The sequence below is a fragment of the Monopterus albus genome, unplaced genomic scaffold (assembly GCF_001952655.1).
Source record: "Monopterus albus unplaced genomic scaffold, M_albus_1.0 scaffold89.1, whole genome shotgun sequence".
NCBI classification, from domain to species: domain Eukaryota; kingdom Metazoa; phylum Chordata; class Actinopteri; order Synbranchiformes; family Synbranchidae; genus Monopterus; species Monopterus albus.
Window position 1 is genome coordinate 197,033 of NW_018127969.1, and position 17,066 is coordinate 214,098.

Below are 17,066 nucleotides of genomic sequence, written 5' to 3' on the forward strand. Positions count from 1 at the left end.
CTTGATGAGATCTACTTAGCCTCAAAAAGAGGCTAATTTGAGATTTTGTGCATCCTGGAGAAAGAAAATGAGAGGCAGGAACAATAAGCCACTGTATCATTTTGGTTTCACACAGACCTCATAGTTGTCAAGGAGAAATAAATGAAGCATTTTTGAGCGATTTTTTTCTAAATTTCTTTTCCTTTGGGGAAGAAAATTCTTCTTTATGACCCAAAATCACAGGTTATAATTTTAGTGTTGACAAACGTATGTGGCACTAAGAGTGATGCCTACTCAGATTGTTCATTTAAATGATGATTAGGAAAAGCAGAGATGTATTATGTATTTCAAAAAACACAACAGCAATCTAAGATACAAATGATGCAGGCTTCTCCCAGAAGAGCCATATACTGTAGCTCCATGCATGGAAGGTTTCTGCGTGGATCCTCATCAGGCTCTCTTTAACGCTGTGAGCGCTAATTTTAACATCCACCTGTTATACAGCTTATACATCCCACAGTGGGTCATGACAGCGGGTATGTGTGTGTCTGCTTGAGGAAGAACAGAAGGACAGGGTACTTTGAGATTTGTGTGTGCATGTGCATTTGTTAGTCTGAGAAGAGTCAGTCAGCAGTGAAGTCTTTATAGCACACACACCTATTCTTCACTGTAGACTTCCTGTGTCTGCCTTTAGTCACAATCAGCCTATTATGTAAGTCCTCAGAGGAGATAAGGGCACACTGACACCTGTGCCCTGTCAGCCTGCTCCTGGCAGGTTTCACTTCACCTTCAATTACAGCTTGTAAACTCCACCTAAACATGTAATGATGACTCACTCTGCAGCCCTTTATTGCTGCATTCCTTATTTATGTAGGTCTTTGTTCAATTCAGCCAATATTTCATTAGTGTCAAAAGGATGAGAATAGCTCTCTTGGAATAAATGAGTTTCTACCCTTGCTCACATATTTTTGGAACTGTGTGTGAGGGGGTGAATACAGGCATGCAGTCAATAAAGGATGAGGATAATTTGAAACAAGAAAAGATCTGTTTGGCTGCAGGAGCCAAATCTGCCACCTCTTCAAGGCAAAACCTAACTCAAACCTCAAAATACCCCCGCAAGTTGGCAAGCCACGTGACACCCCACAGTAATGTGGGGCACACTTAGCAGCAATGCAGATCTTCACGAACAGTTATAGTCGTGTGGGCATGACTGACCTTTTCCAGCTCAGGTGATCAAAATGTCTGCAGCCACCATCATGTTAATCACCCATGGTAGTATTAGTAAATGACAGATCTGTAGAATATGTTGATGGTTGATGGTGAAAAAGTGCATTTTAATAATTGGCAGGAGTTTTAATGAAAATAGGGCAACGGGATGCTCTGCAACTTTATGTGTGTGTGTGTGTGTGTGTGTGTGTGTGTGTGTGTGTGTGTGACAGAGTGCGTGGCGTGTGTAGCAGGTAAACGTCACAGCTCGCGGAGAAAGCCTCTGTGAGCGGGCGCCACACTTCCTCAATCGACGGAATCACAGAGCAAAAAAAAACCGAGGGGAGGAGAAAAAGCAACTTTCGTCGTGCTGCGGCGAAAAAGAACAGCGGCAAGTTTGCAGGAGGAGGTGAGGCTGCTACTCTTCTTCTTTTGGTCGAGAGTTTGGGTCTTTTACATTTGGAGTATGCGGAAAGTTGCTTAGAAACTGAAAAGGTGCCCGCTCTGCTTCTTTGAGCTCTGGGGAAACGAACTCATTTAACCGTAACCCTTGGTGCTGACGTTAGTAAATTCTTTACAGAAAACGTAAGTTACGTTAACACTAACGGTTACGTAGGTTACGCAGCGCTCAAAATGTGCCACTCTAAGTGTTATGGGGTCACTATTTGTGGTTAGCAAGCTGTTAAAATATTAAATATGTATTTCCACTTCGGTGCGTGGTAACTCCGGGCGGGAGAAGGAATGCGGGCAGAGCTAACGTTAAACAGCAAAGAAAGAAGGTCTTTTAAAGGTTACATATATTTGTCGTGAAGAAGAATCTAGTTGCAAACTGCTGTCTGAGTCAGCTGTGAGGTGACATCTGCCATTCAGCCAACTGACACTCAACCACATCCTTCAGGCAGAAATGTTGCATGAAGAAAGTGTGATGCGCTGGACTGATTCTGTCGAAATGACGGTGTCTGCTCTCAGCTGCCTGTATTGTAAATTATTTTACCAGCTGCCCCGGACTTTGTGACTGTCATAGTGCTTTTGCACCATGATTTAGTATTTCAACAAAATGTGCAGGATTCAAAATTCGCCACAGCATATTCATAGCTATTAAACATTTACCACAGGTATGTGCGTATGACTCAGAGGTACGTGTGAGGACATGTTGTTTCTTCCACTGTTAGTAAGAGTGTAGTTTAATGCAAACAGGCTGTATGAACGGGATGCTGCAGGTTCTCCAAAGTAGTGTGCATGGGGTTTATATCTATATATGTGCATCACTGCACAAGTGCTGTCTGTTTTACTGTCTTTTACTTCTCCCTTTTTCTTCCTGTCTTGGTCTCGGCACTTATTATTTTACACTGCGTGTTAGAAATGTTAGCATACGTTTGAGTCTCCAGCATTCAGGCTTTGCAAAGCTGTTACAACTGTATTATACACTATGCATCCAGTACCTTTAATGTAGTTGCTGTAGTTGCTTATCTTATATTTTAAGATAAGGTAGACATGTTTTATGATTTCTTGGCCTCTAAGCCCAGATTCTACATGTAATAACATAATTTAGCCTTAGTATTCTCACATTGTACCTACTATTGATCAACTCCAAAAACTCCAATACCACTGTTCACAGTAGCAGTGAGTGTGTGTACATGGTCGATCGTCACTGTTCCCCCATAGTGCATGTAATTTTTTCTTGGTGGCCACTACTGGAAACACAGTTTTAACAAAGGGAAAACATCTCAACAGGGAACAGATTTCAACACAAAACCTAGGCCTGCTGTAGAGGGTGGCATGGATGAATGACATGTTGAGACCTGCTCTGGCGCTGTAATTCACACAAACACCTCCAACTGCTGCAACTGAAATCTGTCAGAAACTACACACTAAAAACAACATGTTGACGGAACCAAATAAATAGAAGTGGTGCAAGCGCGATGCCAACGCCTTTAACATTGTGCTAGTGTTTTATACATAGAGGTGTGGAACTGATAGTTTTGTACAGCACGATGGGTGTGACTCAAGTTTGTGGCCAAGTCAATTGAGTGAATGTCGTCGCCTGTTGCATTGCACATACAGAAACTGGTTGTGATGTTAAAGAAAAAGTTTTGGTTATGTGTGTAGCAGATGAAAGCACAAGCAAGCAGTAAATCATGCATGCAGTAACAAGTGATTGATGTCTCGCCAGCATATATTTCACCTCTAATGCACAAGGGATGCAACTAGTTTGCTACTACTTGGTATTTTGATGATGGAGGTGGCAAGCACTGTCTAACATGTCAGTCCAAAATCACTTATAGGTGATAAGATCTGATAACTGTGAAGACCACAGCATATGATTCACGTCATTTTCATACTCAAACCGTTCAGTGACCCCTCTTGCCCTGTGGATTTGTCATCCTGAGAGACCACTAATTTATTCAGGTTTTTCCTTTAATTTGTCACCCGTCTCTGTACATCCACTGTGTTGGAATACGATACAGTAAACTGCAATAGTCAGTCCATTACATAAAAACAGATGTTGTTGGAGGTGTAAAGATCTTTTGTGGCCTTATTCCATGTGAGTGTTTAAACGTTGCAAAGTGAGGTGACAGCAAGAGTAGATGCAAAGTCATGGTGCAGCCATGCTTGTGGGGATTTCACTATGGTTCTGCAGAAGTCTTTCTCTCTCTCTGCTGACACAGCTGTCTACTGTTTTTGTGTGCAGGCAAGTGTATGTCAGTTAATTCTGCTTCCCAGACATCAATTAAAGGTGCATGCCCTTATTTTCTCTAATGTTGTTTGGTCTCATAATGTGCATAGAGATTATGTAGTTTAATACCAACCTGTAGCACTTAGCTTTACTCTTAAATGTGAGCCAGCAGTAGCAGCATATGTGAGACGCATGTCATTATAGATGAAGGTCACTGGGGTAACACTGTGTTTGTCTGTTTCTAAGGGCAGGTGACCCTGGTACTTGTCACCATGGCTCCTTTCCTTAGGATTGCCTTTAACTCATATGACTTGGGCATCCTGCCCCCCTTGACGGATCCTCCTTTCTGTGCAATCAAGATGAAGGAGGCCTTGGCAACTGGTGAGAAACTATTTACAGCCTAGAATGTCCTGTCTTTTACAGTTATCATTTTTATAAACAAAGCTATCACTTCCTTCTTTTTCCTTACCTGCACTATGTTAATGTTAATACTGTGCTGTACTAAATATTTTGTCTTGTTTCCTTTATGCCCATTTTCCTTTTCCTAGAACGAGGTAAGACCCTGGTCCAGCGGAAACCCACCATGTACCCGGCCTGGAAGGCCAGTTTTGATGCGCACATCTATGAGGGTCGTGTGCTGGAGGTACTGCTGATGAAGACAGCAGAGGAGCCACTGGCTGAGGTCACTGTTGGTGTGTCTGTCCTTGCTGAACGCTGTAAGAAAGCCAACGGGCGTGCTGAATTCTGGGTAGGACACTACAAACTGTTCTCTTTCCTTGCAAAGCAACATCTCAGGCTCTTGTGTGAAAGTGTCTGTGTGTTTTGTGTGTTCAGGTGGATCTCCAGCCTTCTGGGAAAGTGATGATGGCAGTGCAGTATTTTCTGGAGGAAACTGATGCAGGTGAAAAGAAATAAAATGAAAACATGTTCTTCTTTCTTTACCTATGTATGCGGTACACCAGTATTTTGTCGGCTTTAATACTTTCCTTATTGTCACTCATAGTAAGAGGCTGAAAGGAAGGTGGTGAAGAGTATGAAAATGGGGAAGAATCTTTTTTTTTTCTTTTCTGTCACTTAACCATAGAATTCACGAAATACTGTGTTGATCAATCTTTAGTTGTAAGTCCACAACGCGTCTGCTTTAAACACTGCAGTTTGCATTATTTTCATTTTTAAACTCCCACCCCCACTATGTATAGACAAATTGTCTACCCACAGAGCTTTTACTGTTAAATCAATCTCATCATTCACAGGCGTTCACATGAGCAGGCATTCACTATGGGTCTACGTAGATTATCATTAAGGCTTTCAAGTTGTGACCTATACAAAGTGAGCTTTGATTTTCTGTTGCTTTGATGTGGGATGAATGAACTGCACTCCTCTGTGTATCTGAAAGAGAGAAAACAGGCTGCAAAGGAGGAAGATGCTCCTACCCTGAACCGCAGACGAGGGGCCATTAAGCAGGCCAAGATCCACTTCATAAAGAACCATGAGTTCATCGCCACGTTCTTCAGACAGCCCACTTTCTGCTCTGTGTGCAGAGAGTTTGTCTGGTCAGTCTGGACTACACCTTAGTCCTATAAACAAACCTTTAGGCAGCTAAAGGGGAACTCATAAAAAACAAACAGAGCAATACAGGAATATTAAACAGACCGTGTTTAGGAACTTCCTGGTATTTGGTAGCATACAACGGTCTCTGAGTAGGATGACTTCATTCATAGTTAGACAACCTGTTTGTTCACACTGTTTTTGTTAAATCCAGTAGGGTCCTAACTTCCTGTTTGTAGCGATGATTATGTTCATCTTCTGGAGGGCTACAGATCTCCAGTATTCTGCTTTGGGTCACGCTTTAAACTATCAGCATGGCTGTACTGCTGCTATTTATTATCACTAATCACTAACGTGATAAATTATCAAACTATCCACATTTATATGATCAAAGAATAATACAGATTGACCAAAGAGAGACACAAAATGATTTTCTCTTTGTCTCTCACAGGGGTCTCAACAAGCAAGGCTATAAATGCAGACGTAAGTATGCAGTGATTTAAGATCTCTTGTGTTTTGTACAGTACTTGAGTAACAGCCCATTGCATGAAATATGCACTTTAATATAAGTACCTTTTCACTTTTTTGTTGGCATTGCCAGTGTACAGGATGATCAGATCATAGTATGTAGTAATAGTTTACAGGTCTCTTTTATCTTCTTTTTTATTAGAATGCAATGCAGCCATTCACAAGAAATGCATAGACAAAATCATCGGCAGATGTACTGGTACTGCTGCCAACAGTCGGGATACTGTGGTACGTAACGCATTTCTGCAGTACACAGTGTACTGTCAACACTCGCCATATGTCTCCAAATGCTTGTTCAGTGTGGGATTTTTTCACTGTTGTTTTTGCTGTTATTGTAAAGTAATACTTCTAGTATGAACAATAGTAGGTGTTTAATTAAACTGGTAGGCACTGCTGGGTCATAGTTTGATACCAAGGCAGATATCAGTTAGGGTCCATATCCAATAAAGTTCTTTAATGCTCATCAATATTGGCGCATAAAGGTGATCAAGGATTGACTGACCTAGACAATAGTGACATGGGAATGATCAAGCACACATACCCACACTGGATAACAGATGGGGTGAGGTGGCATGTTAAATCAGAGCGGGGACCTGGGAAGAAACAAGTAGCTTTGTATTCCGCAGTGTGGTCACTTGTGACAGTATAGACTCAGAGAGGGAAGCAGAAGACTAAGCAAAAAGAAAGAGCTAGATGTGCAGGCTGTGAAGTGTTACAGGTCACTCATGGACATGGTGAATCCCGTTTGTTCCCGCAGTTCCAAAAGGAGCGTTTTAAAATTGACATGCCACATCGTTTCAAGATCAACAACTACATGAGTCCCACCTTCTGCGACCACTGTGGAAGTCTGCTGTGGGGTCTGGTCAAACAAGGCCTCAAGTGTGAAGGTACAGTGCACATATGATCAGATATGTAGCTGTTAAGGTGAATCAGTACTGCTGTTTTTAATGAACTCGTTTTGTTCTGTTTCTAGATTGTGCAATGAATGTCCATCACAAGTGTCAGGATAAAGTAGCCAACCTTTGTGGTATCAACCAGAAACTTTTAGCTGAAGCACTTACACAAGTCAGCCAGGTGAGTTCATGGAGACGCTCAATGAGTGGTCAAATCAAGTGCCTTTAGGGTAAAGCCAAAGTAAAGTGCAAGAACACATTAGAATGACAAGTCTGACTCAGATACTGTATCATACCACCTAATCAAATCACTCTTTCATAACATGACTCTTTCATACAATGCAGACATCTGACTACTTTGTCTTTTATTTAGCTATTAGTAGCCTGTACTCTGATGGATTAATAAAATACGATTGAAACTTGACAGTGAGAGCCACAAATATAGATTGGTACTTAATACATTTTAATACCCTGTCTTATGTAATAAGATATTTACACTTGTAAATTTGTTCCTACAAACATTTATACATATTTCTACTTAAAAAAATGGCAGATGTTAGGCTGGAGGCGAGTCTGAAATGTGTTTGTAACAGTTTACTTGGATGTTGTCCATGTCCAAGGCTGTTTGTCTGTCCCGTCAGCTTCTGTTCTTGTGCTTTTGATTTTGACATTGTTTCCTGTTTCTGTTTCACCTTCGTTTTGGACTTTTTATGTGAATCTGGACTCATTGTTTTCACCCCAATATAAGCGGCTTTCCCCCACCGGAAAGCTGCCAGATTGATCTCTTGACTCCCGTGCAGACTTTCCAGCGTTCTTGGGTTTTTTGTGAATCCTGTTGTGACCTCGGATTGTTTAGACCACCGATTCTGCCTTGCCCTCTTTGTTCGGACTGTTTTCTATGTATGGATTATTGGACTTCCCTCTCTGACATCTTGTTGTGGATTCCTCGGCTGTGTAAGTTTGCTGGCTCTGACCCTGGACTGTATTTTGTTGTCCGTGCTCTTAATAAAGAGACAATTTTTTTTACTTATCCTCCTCTGGCTATATAATTGAGTTCACCCCTCGACATTATCGGCAGCTGCACGCGCTGATTCCTGACACTGTTACTGAACCAAATATGGCTCCAATATAACAAAGCAATTACAGTTTAATGATAAAGTGATCAACAAAGGTGAAAATATTTTACCCACCATCAAAACATCCTGACAACTACATGCCTGCAGGTTACAAACTTCTGAAGTATTAACATTATTGCATTGTCATGTTACACGCAGCACGAGGCAGAAGTATCTGACAAAGATGCCTTAAGAAAACTTCTATCACAATCCTAATTGCTATTAACTTCATTTAAACCCAGATTATATTTGAGCCTATTTTTAATATTAATCTCATCATTGGACCAATCCCAATGCAGGCAGAGTCTGTTGAAGGCTTCTTCACAGTATTAAGAGTATATCAGGCTCAGTTCATTGTTTATGCACACATTATAAATCCTTAAAGGATAAGGCCATTCATTTTTTATATTAATTGTTTTTTCAACAATTGCTATACAGAGACTAAAAGTGATTTGCCTCTACTGGCAGTTAATATCTGTCAGCTGTCAGTCCTCGATTAGCTTGTTTGTCTGTACGATAAAACTCCTTTGTTATTTAAAAATTATTAAAACAAATCAGGCAAACACACTGCACTGGGTGACACAAATTTTCATTAAAAAACCCCAGAGCCAACTATGCTTTCCCAAAAGCTCCATGTGGCCATAATTTCCTGAAGTTAGCACAACTCAGAGTCAACTGGGCATGCGTGACATTTTGTGCAAGCTCTCAGCTGTATTCTGTTAGCTACTCGTGCTCAGATCTGGTGTTTGCTAATGAAGAAATATGTCACCCACTGCCTGAAATACTGTTAAAATACTATTAATATAGAAAATGATCGGCCTTCATATTAAGTTGATTAACAGTGGACTATCAAAATAAAGTGTAACCATCAAAGTGAGTCTCACTGGAATGTGAAACTACCAGCGCTTGGTGCATGTTGACAGATTGTTGAGTGTGACACCCTACCTCGATGGGAACCTGAGCCTCCTGTCCTGGTGTGTTTAAGGACTGGCTCACTGCTCTCTTGCTCTCTTTTTACTTACCTCTGATTCAGAACCAAATGTACAGTACTCAGTGTTGAAAAGAGGAATCTGAGAAAGCGTGGTTGCAATGGATAAACCACAGCTGGATGGGCAACCATTACTGTGAAACTCTGTCTGATTGTTTCATGTTTATTTGTTCTTCTTTTTTTCTCGTTTCCTCTAGAAATCATCCACCCGCCGTTCAGATCCAAACCTACCTAATCTGCCTGATATAGGAATATATGATGAAGTTAGCAAGCTTGCTGGACTCCAAATCAATGGTCAGCATTTTTCTGCATGTGCATGTACTTACATGCACTTATGTGAGCAGTAAAGGCTCAGTACTGATAATAATACTTCCAGAATCATATGAGAAAGTGTCCAAAGTTTAAGATAAGTAATGGCTGTGTGTGCTGATTTCCTTGTCCATTAGATGGATCTCCCTATGGCAGACTGTGGGAGGGGTCCAGTCCACGCCCTCAGTCTCGTCTTACCCACCTTACCCGGGTCAACGTGGACAACTTTGTCTTCCACAAGGTCTTGGGAAAAGGCAGCTTTGGCAAGGTATAATGCAACAATAAGACTGCTGCTTTAAAAAAACACACAACACAAGGGCAAGCAAATAACCAGGAATGAAACACCAACACTCCAGTCAACACTTATCAAGTGTCATAACTGCACTGGAAACTACAGGCTTCATATAGAAGTAATAAAAAAAATTAATAATCTTGACTTTTCAAGCTCCATGCTCTGATAGAAAACAGTTAAAGTGCCTGTGTTAATCCCTCTCTTCTTTTCTCTTCTTCCCTCCCTCACAGGTTCTCCTAGCAGAGCTGAAAGGCCGTGAGGAGTACTTCGCAGTCAAGGCTCTGAAGAAAGATGTAGTGCTGATGGATGACGATGTGGAGTGCACTATGATAGAGAAGAGAGTCTTGGCTTTGGCCTGGGAAAACCCCTTCCTCACACACCTTTACTCCACCTTCCAGACCAAGGTAGTCCCTCTTCACCTCAGTAATATCGGTAGTCACATTTTTCTCTGCTTTACATACTGAACTCTGCTATCAGTACTGAATGTGAAACGTGTCTACAGGAGCATCTCTTCTTTGTGATGGAGTATGTGAATGGAGGAGACTTGATGTTTCACATTCAGGAGAAAGGGCGCTTTGAACTCTACAGATCCATGTGAGTCACACCTCTCACACAATCATAACAACATACAAACTCAGTAGAAAAAACCCACACAACCTGGCATCATTAGTCACGTGGCTGTGCAGAGGCTCACACAGATGCCTGTGTTCACTCTCTCCCTGCATCCCTCTCATTATGGATGCAGGGATCCCATTATGATTTTTTTCCTTTCACATATTATAGTGAACCTGTACTGGGGCTGGTGTCCATTAGCTGCTGATGAGTAGCAGACTGGCCTTGTAAGGAGTGAGCAGCTGTTGTGTCTAGTGTTTGTAAGGGGAGGTATCAGTTACTACCTCCCACCATTTCACTCATCACTCTGTGGGAATCTGTCCAGAAAAATACAATAGTACACTTATAAAAGAAAGTGTGATAAAGTCCAGAAGTTGGCGGCACTTGTGACACTGCCTGCTGACGTTTTAAAAAGTCTCACATTTACAACTACAGACATGAAAGTGAAACATTTCTTAGCAGGTGCTATTAGAGCAAAGTACAAAGGAATGTAGAGCAGGTCTGTATCTAGGAAAGATAGTTCTGTGCTGCATTTATCATTATTTCACATATACAACCAGTGCACTGCTTTATGTACTGCTGTTTTGGCTTTAACAACAACTCGTCTGTTCAAGCACTGATCATACCGTACATTCTGCTGTTACATATCCTGTAGTTAAGACTGGTATCTGCATTCTGGACCTGTGGGATGACAAGTGTCGTTTTCTACTTTGCAAGCACAGATGCCTGATCATGTCTTGGCATCTGCTTCAATCCTCCTTGCTCAGTGACTGTGCGCAGCCTGGATAATTTACACTCAGTGAGTGAGACAGCGGGCTGTTTCATCATCTCACAGTGCAGTCAGTTTTAACAGTGTGCGTGCATGTTTGACTCTAATACACTACCAGTCAAAGGTTTGTACACACTTTCCTATTCAATTCAATGGGAAAGTATGTCCAAACTTTTGACTGGTAGTGTAAATACGCTAGTGTGTTGTTGCAAGCTGTCATAGTGGAGTGGAAAGTATCTAAGGGATCTGTTTATGCAGTATTTTTCCTTAGGTAGTGACTGAACTGAGGTTTGTGCTGTAAAGAGGTGACCTCTTTACAGCACAAAGGCCATGCAGTCGCTACAGTATCTGCAGTAACCTGTTGACCAAGTGTCATAGAGAGACTTGTCATCTCACATACTGTAGCAGAGCACAGCGTACTTACATCTTACATAGATCAGTCAATACCTAGACTTCATTTTACAATGTGTATTGTGTTTGTAATGTTGTGCATTGAGCAGGTTTATACATGCATGTGCATATATGTATGTGTGCACTTTCTAGCTTGTCCTGAGAGTTTTATGTTGGTCTTAACTGAGAGATACTGACAGTCTATTCAGTCCTTGTTAGCTGGTCATTTACAGTGAAGGAACAGTTACTGGCTTAGAGCAGGAGGCTGCTCTAGCTCTTCTCAGGACTCATTGTTTCATCTGACACAGATGACAAGAGAAGCAGGCTAATCTTTCAGGCTCGCTGCAGCTCTCAGGTGTCACATCATGAGAGTGTTATTCACCTGTCTTCTACTCCATACAAATGTCCTCCTCAATAATTCAGCTCTACATTGAAATGACTTTGTAGTGAGACCAGGGTTCAGCTGCCAATTCAATAGTCGGGTACCTACAGTGCAGTCCTGTAGCTTTCCACCGGAGATGAGTAGCTGATATATGTCTGTCTCTGTCATCTTTGTCTCCTCAGGTTCTATTCAGCTGAGATCATTTGTGGTCTCCAGTTTTTACATTCCAAAGGGGTCATCTACAGGTCAGAGCAAAATGCTTATTACATCCGGATGTCATTTGCAGACACTTAAATGACCATAATTGTTCATGTTTTCACCCATAAATTTGAACTACTGTTTTCTTTACATCATAGCTGACTATTTGGAATTATCTTCCTATTTTACACTAGACTTTCGTTCAATTCAGTTGCAAGTACAATGTGAAAATGAGCTTGCAGAGATTCTAAACTTGCTTTGGTTAGGTAATCCCTCACATTTTGACACTTTTTTTACTGAAAGTTTCATTATTGTGTGTTAATGCAGTTGTGAGCAGGGACTGTTTAGAAACCACTCCTTGTGGGTGCAGTTCCAAATCAGTCTCAGAAGGAAAACAACAAAACAGATTTTGTCAAGAGAAAATTTGTTTATTTCTTGTAGTAAAAAGGCAGATGCTTAAAAACTCAGGAAGAGTTTGACTGCTTGCACCTGCACTTCGATGAATTACCAATCTGAAGTAGAGCTGAAATGATTAATTGATTAGTCAGCTGACAGAAAAATAATCAGCAAGTGTTGTGGTAATGTATTAGTCGTTTACATCATCTTTTAAAGCAACGGTGTCAAACAATCCCTAGCTTCAGCTCCTAGGTATTAGAATTTGTCTTATGTGATCGTAAACTGAATATCTCTGGGGTTTGGACTGTTGGTTGGGCAAAAGAAGACATTTGAAGATGTCACTTTGGGCTTAAAGAAATTGTGATAGGCACTTTTCACTGTTTTCTAAGTTTTTATAGACTATAAACAATTAATGGAGGTTATTGTTTCCAGAGATCTTAAGTTAGACAATGTGATGCTGGATTGTGAGGGACACATAAAGATTGCTGACTTCGGCATGTGCAAGGAGAACGTGTTTGGAGACAATCGTGCCACGACTTTCTGCGGCACTCCTGACTACATTGCTCCAGAGGTATAATATTTCAAACTTTGAGACACTTTCTTGTTCTGAAATGTTCAAATCTCCAACTGATCTGACTGACATGGGTCATTCTGCACATAAACAAGTGTCATCATTCTTACTTATAAAATTGTGTTTCAAACTCAGATCCTGCTGGGACAGAAATACTCATTTTCAGTTGACTGGTGGTCATTTGGGGTGCTGCTGTATGAGATGATGGTTGGACAGTCGCCTTTCCATGGAGATGATGAGGATGAGCTGTTTGAGTCCATCCGCATGGATACTCCCCACTATCCCCGCTGGATCAGCAAAGAGGTCAAGGACCTGCTTGAGCGGGTCTGTATCGAAGCTCTTATACAAATTCCGTCTGACATATTGACTAGGTGAATATGTGTTGGATTACTTTAAGGCTGAAATTTGAGGATCACATGCTGCTGTAGACCATGAGAAGATGCTACAAATCAATTCAAATCCACTTGGACAATGCTGATACCATGATGTGCTTGAGTTGTAATGGTGCACATTCCTTGCTTACCTTTACTTTTCCCCTGCAGTTATTCGAAAGAGACCCCACTCGCAGGCTAGGGGTTGTGGGTAACATCCGTTTACACCCCTTCTTTAAGACCATTAACTGGCAGGCCTTGGAAAATAGGGAGGTTGAACCACCCTTCAAACCCAAAGTGGTATGTGTCACACACAATACAGTTGGGGTTAGACTGTGATAAGATACTGAATATGGGCTTTGTTTGCATCTTCAGTTTGTGCCCTGTCACCTGTTTTATCTTGTTGCTGAGATATTTTTACGGTCAATCACAGAAAGCACCGAATGATTGCAGCAACTTTGATCGGGAGTTCCTCAGTGAGAAGCCTCGCCTCTCCTTCAGCGATAAGAACTTCATAGACTCCATGGACCAGTCAGCATTCGCTGGTTTTTCATTCATCAACCCCAAGATGGAACAGCTTTTAGAAAACTGACTGCTGTAATGACATTCACACTTGGGTTACATCCCTACTGTTTATGGGACAGTTAATCAGTTCTGTCGCAGACATTGCGACAGAACTGATTAACTGTGTGACCATATTTCACACACAAACTATTCCCATTGGGTACGTTTAAAAATTATACAAGTAGAAACAGATCGCTGTACTGTATATATGATGTTTGTGTGCATGCTTATTATTTGTGTAGGTTGTGAAGGCCTGTATGAGTAATAATATGATAGTGTGAGGCTGAAAAACCTTACATTCCACCTGACATCACTGCTGTCATCTGCAGTCTGTCCCTCTTGGTAACATTCAGTTCAAACCAAATGGTAATGAAAAATTATGGAGAGAGAAAGAAACATAGGAATTACCTGTACTGTATACTTAAACTCAGACCAAAAAAAACCTACACTGTATCAAAAGAACCATCAAATTTACAGTAAAACACTGGCAGCACGGTTAACAGCCCATTACTGTAAATTTACTAACTAATTTAATTTAACTAATTTAATTACCCTAACTCTAACCCAAGCTAATGTTACGTAATAATCTTACTTGAAATGCTAGCGTTCACAGCGGCCAAGGTGATCCTGCCTGCTAGTGCGATTAATGGAAGGGACAGTCGAAATATTGTTAACTTTACCTTCACAAAAGTACAGTAGTCCAACATGGAAAGGAAATATACTGAGATAAAATTTGATTCAAATGTACTTAATACTCCACTTACCTTAACTGGCTGTGAATCAGTTCTCTTGCTGCCAGCGGTAATCCAGAACAGTTGAAGTCCCACAGTTCATCTATCAATTTGAAACTTACAGTAGTACACTGTGGATGTGGTCCAGAAGTGTTGGTAACACAGCTGAATGCTGCCAGAATACATCAAGTAATATATTGTAGTTTTGAAATGCAGCCAGATTACTGAAAAATCAGGCTGTAGATTTTACAGCAATTTGTTACAGTGTATCATGTTTAAATATAGCTTACTAATGAATGGTATCTGTCTTTGAAACATCTGATTTTTATTGCCTTTGACTGGAAAAATTATGTCTAGCTGACAAAGAAGAACTTGTGTTTGCATGGTTGACTAACCAATTTATGTAAAGATCAAAAATAAATAGAACAGCTGGTCACAGCTGTATGTAATAGGACCTGCCTTTGGACAGTGGCAGATTGGGTGCAGGTAGGATTGCAAAACCTTCTGCAAACATCGAGCGAGAAGTCAATCCATTGCTGTTATTAGACAATGCATATGTACAGTATATTGTTGTAACATTATCAGTTTGCTATGGATGTACTTTTTTTTAATGTCTCCATCTTTTACATCTGATTAAAATACCGTCAATGCCCAAGTCTGATCTGCTTCTTTTAAAACGTATGCAGTTTACATTATCCTTGTGCCATGGAAGCTTAAGATCTCAGACACAAGGGGGAATTTTAGAGGTCAGATCAGAGCTTATCTATGGTGCAGTCACATGTTATTAATGAAAGGCTCCTTGGTTTATCAGTTAGATATTTATTACAGTTGTATTTTAGTGTTTTAATGTGGATGTTCATTTGGTGTTCAGGTTGTACTCATAATTTTATTGTGTAATTTTACCTCACTTTTTGAGCATGTTGGAACAACTGTTGATTGTATTTTGTAGATCCATTAATAAACTAAATCAAAAATCAACAACAGACTCAGGACAGTTTGTAGCTTAAAACAATTTCCTTGTTTGTACAGGATGCATTTTGGCTTGATGAGACTACCTTTTTATCTAGTCTGATAAGCTTAATCTGAAACATCTCTGGTTTGCAGATGGCACAGCAAACTTCTGCAGCAAAGAAATTGGTTGCATTAAGGTGGCGGCCTCCACATTCATTATTAATAAGTCAATGAGCTTGTAGTCTAGATACCATTTTGTAAACATACATAATACAAATGAAAAGGAACACAATAAAGAAAGGATGACTTTACATAAAACCGGAAAAGCTTGACAATTCTGTTATTTAATCAACTGGATTTGAATGCAACTTGTGATAGAGTTTATGTCAATCTGTTTGCACCTGGATTTGAATGCAACTTGTGATAGAGCTTATGTCAATCTGTTTGACTGAATAAATGATTTCTTGGCAAATGTCATTTTGTGACTGTAAAATTTACATAAAAAGATCAATATGTTGGTGACAAACACTTGGTCATTACATAGAAATTCACAATACAAAGAATATAGTTTATGGTGTATTACCCAAACTACCAGCCACCTCTGAGAGATTATCAGAAGGATGGGTACGCCCTCTAGCGACAATACGGTGGACGTAACGCTCTTTGACGTCACCGCGTACGTATGTCCGTACAATGTGTACGGAAGTGTTACTGCTGCTGCTTCGAGTCTCCAGCTTCTGGTGCTGTCAGAAAATTGTCAGAACATGTCTTCTCGTTAGGAATAAGCGACTATTCTTAACGGAGTATAGACAGCCAAACGTACGGTTTTCACAGTATGTTTCTATAATGATTTTTGTTTGTAGAAAGCAACGGTATCTTGTCTAATTCACGTTAGACAAAACTTTCCAGCGACGTCCACAATGAGTTCTCAGGATGTACTGAAGAATGCCTCTACGCTTGCATCGTATAATGTGTTGCTACAGGTACATTGACATATACAGCTGAGCTATAACACCATACCAGCCAAGTGTTTGAAATATAGTCAATTTATGTTTATGTTTTTACTGGTTTTCTCTCAGGTGATGTTCCGCGTGCTCACATTCTTGCTGAATGCATTCACACTGCGATTTGTGTCCAAAGAGCTGATTGGAGTTGTCAATGTCAGGTAAATGTGACAGGTGTAGTAGGAGCACAATAAAAAGACTACAGTGCTAACAGATTTCTCTGGATCTGCTGTAACAAGTCTGCTTCTATGTCTTGATGTATGCAGGCTTACACTGCTGTACTCCACATTAGTATTTCTGTCTAGAGAGGCTTTCCGGAGAGCCTGTCTGAGTGGGGCATCAGGCACAAACCACAGCTGGAGACAAGTTATCAACCTGCTATGGCTGACGTGAGTTGCATTCAAGACGCAATATGCATTCGATGTTTGTGTATTCACCTTGGATGCTCATCTCAAAGTCTCATCATTCTCTGCTGTCCTCACCTCTCAGGTTACCTCTTGGTGTATTATGGGGAGCCCTGCTGGTCTGTGTGTGGCTGTGGCTTCTGGAGGTCCCAGATCCTCAGACTGTCCCTTACTACGGGCCTGCTGTG

The 17,066-nt window shown here is 40.8% G+C and overlaps 2 protein-coding genes across 5 annotated transcripts in view; both read left to right on the forward strand.

The window, feature by feature from the left end:
* Positions 1–1,415: 1,415 nt before the first annotated feature.
* Positions 1,416–15,466, forward strand: prkcda (protein kinase C, delta a). 4 transcript variants are annotated; one of them, XM_020607816.1, is made up of 18 exons: positions 1,416–1,594; positions 4,114–4,243; positions 4,411–4,610; positions 4,697–4,763; positions 5,259–5,415; positions 5,862–5,893; positions 6,081–6,166; positions 6,696–6,825; positions 6,912–7,012; positions 9,132–9,228; positions 9,381–9,511; positions 9,766–9,939; positions 10,038–10,129; positions 11,871–11,933; positions 12,715–12,853; positions 12,989–13,177; positions 13,396–13,524; positions 13,658–15,466. In XM_020607816.1, exons 2-18 carry the CDS (start codon positions 4,135–4,137, stop codon positions 13,814–13,816), a joined length of 2,055 nt encoding a protein of 684 aa, XP_020463472.1. In that variant the 5' UTR covers positions 1,416–1,594; positions 4,114–4,134; the 3' UTR covers positions 13,817–15,466. The 4 variants fall into 4 exon arrangements, with proteins under 4 accessions (XP_020463472.1, XP_020463473.1, XP_020463474.1 ...); XM_020607817.1 differs by having other exon boundaries at positions 1,419–1,594; positions 4,109–4,243; XM_020607818.1 differs by lacking the exon at positions 1,416–1,594 and adding an exon at positions 3,878–3,922.
* A 683-nt stretch (positions 15,467–16,149) lies between these two features.
* rft1 (RFT1 homolog) overlaps positions 16,150–17,066 on the forward strand; it is a 2,972-nt gene continuing 2,055 nt past the window's right edge. The window contains exons 1-4 of the mRNA XM_020607744.1: positions 16,150–16,453; positions 16,550–16,635; positions 16,741–16,863; positions 16,964–17,063. Coding sequence (XP_020463400.1) covers positions 16,391–16,453; positions 16,550–16,635; positions 16,741–16,863; positions 16,964–17,063 — 372 coding nt within the window. The 5' untranslated portion in view covers positions 16,150–16,390. The remainder of the gene's footprint in view (positions 16,454–16,549; positions 16,636–16,740; positions 16,864–16,963; positions 17,064–17,066) is intronic.

Excerpts from the sequence above, each read along its gene's own strand:
- prkcda (XM_020607816.1), top strand. The coding sequence starts at position 4,135 with ATGGCTCCTTTCCTTAGGATTGCCTTTAACTCATATGACTTGGGCATC. Across the intron at positions 4,764-5,258 it reads TCTGGAGGAAACTGATGCAG|AGAGAAAACAGGCTGCAAAG; the intron begins GTGAAAAGAAAT and ends TGTATCTGAAAG. Across the intron at positions 12,854-12,988 it reads CTGACTACATTGCTCCAGAG|ATCCTGCTGGGACAGAAATA; the intron begins GTATAATATTTC and ends TTTCAAACTCAG.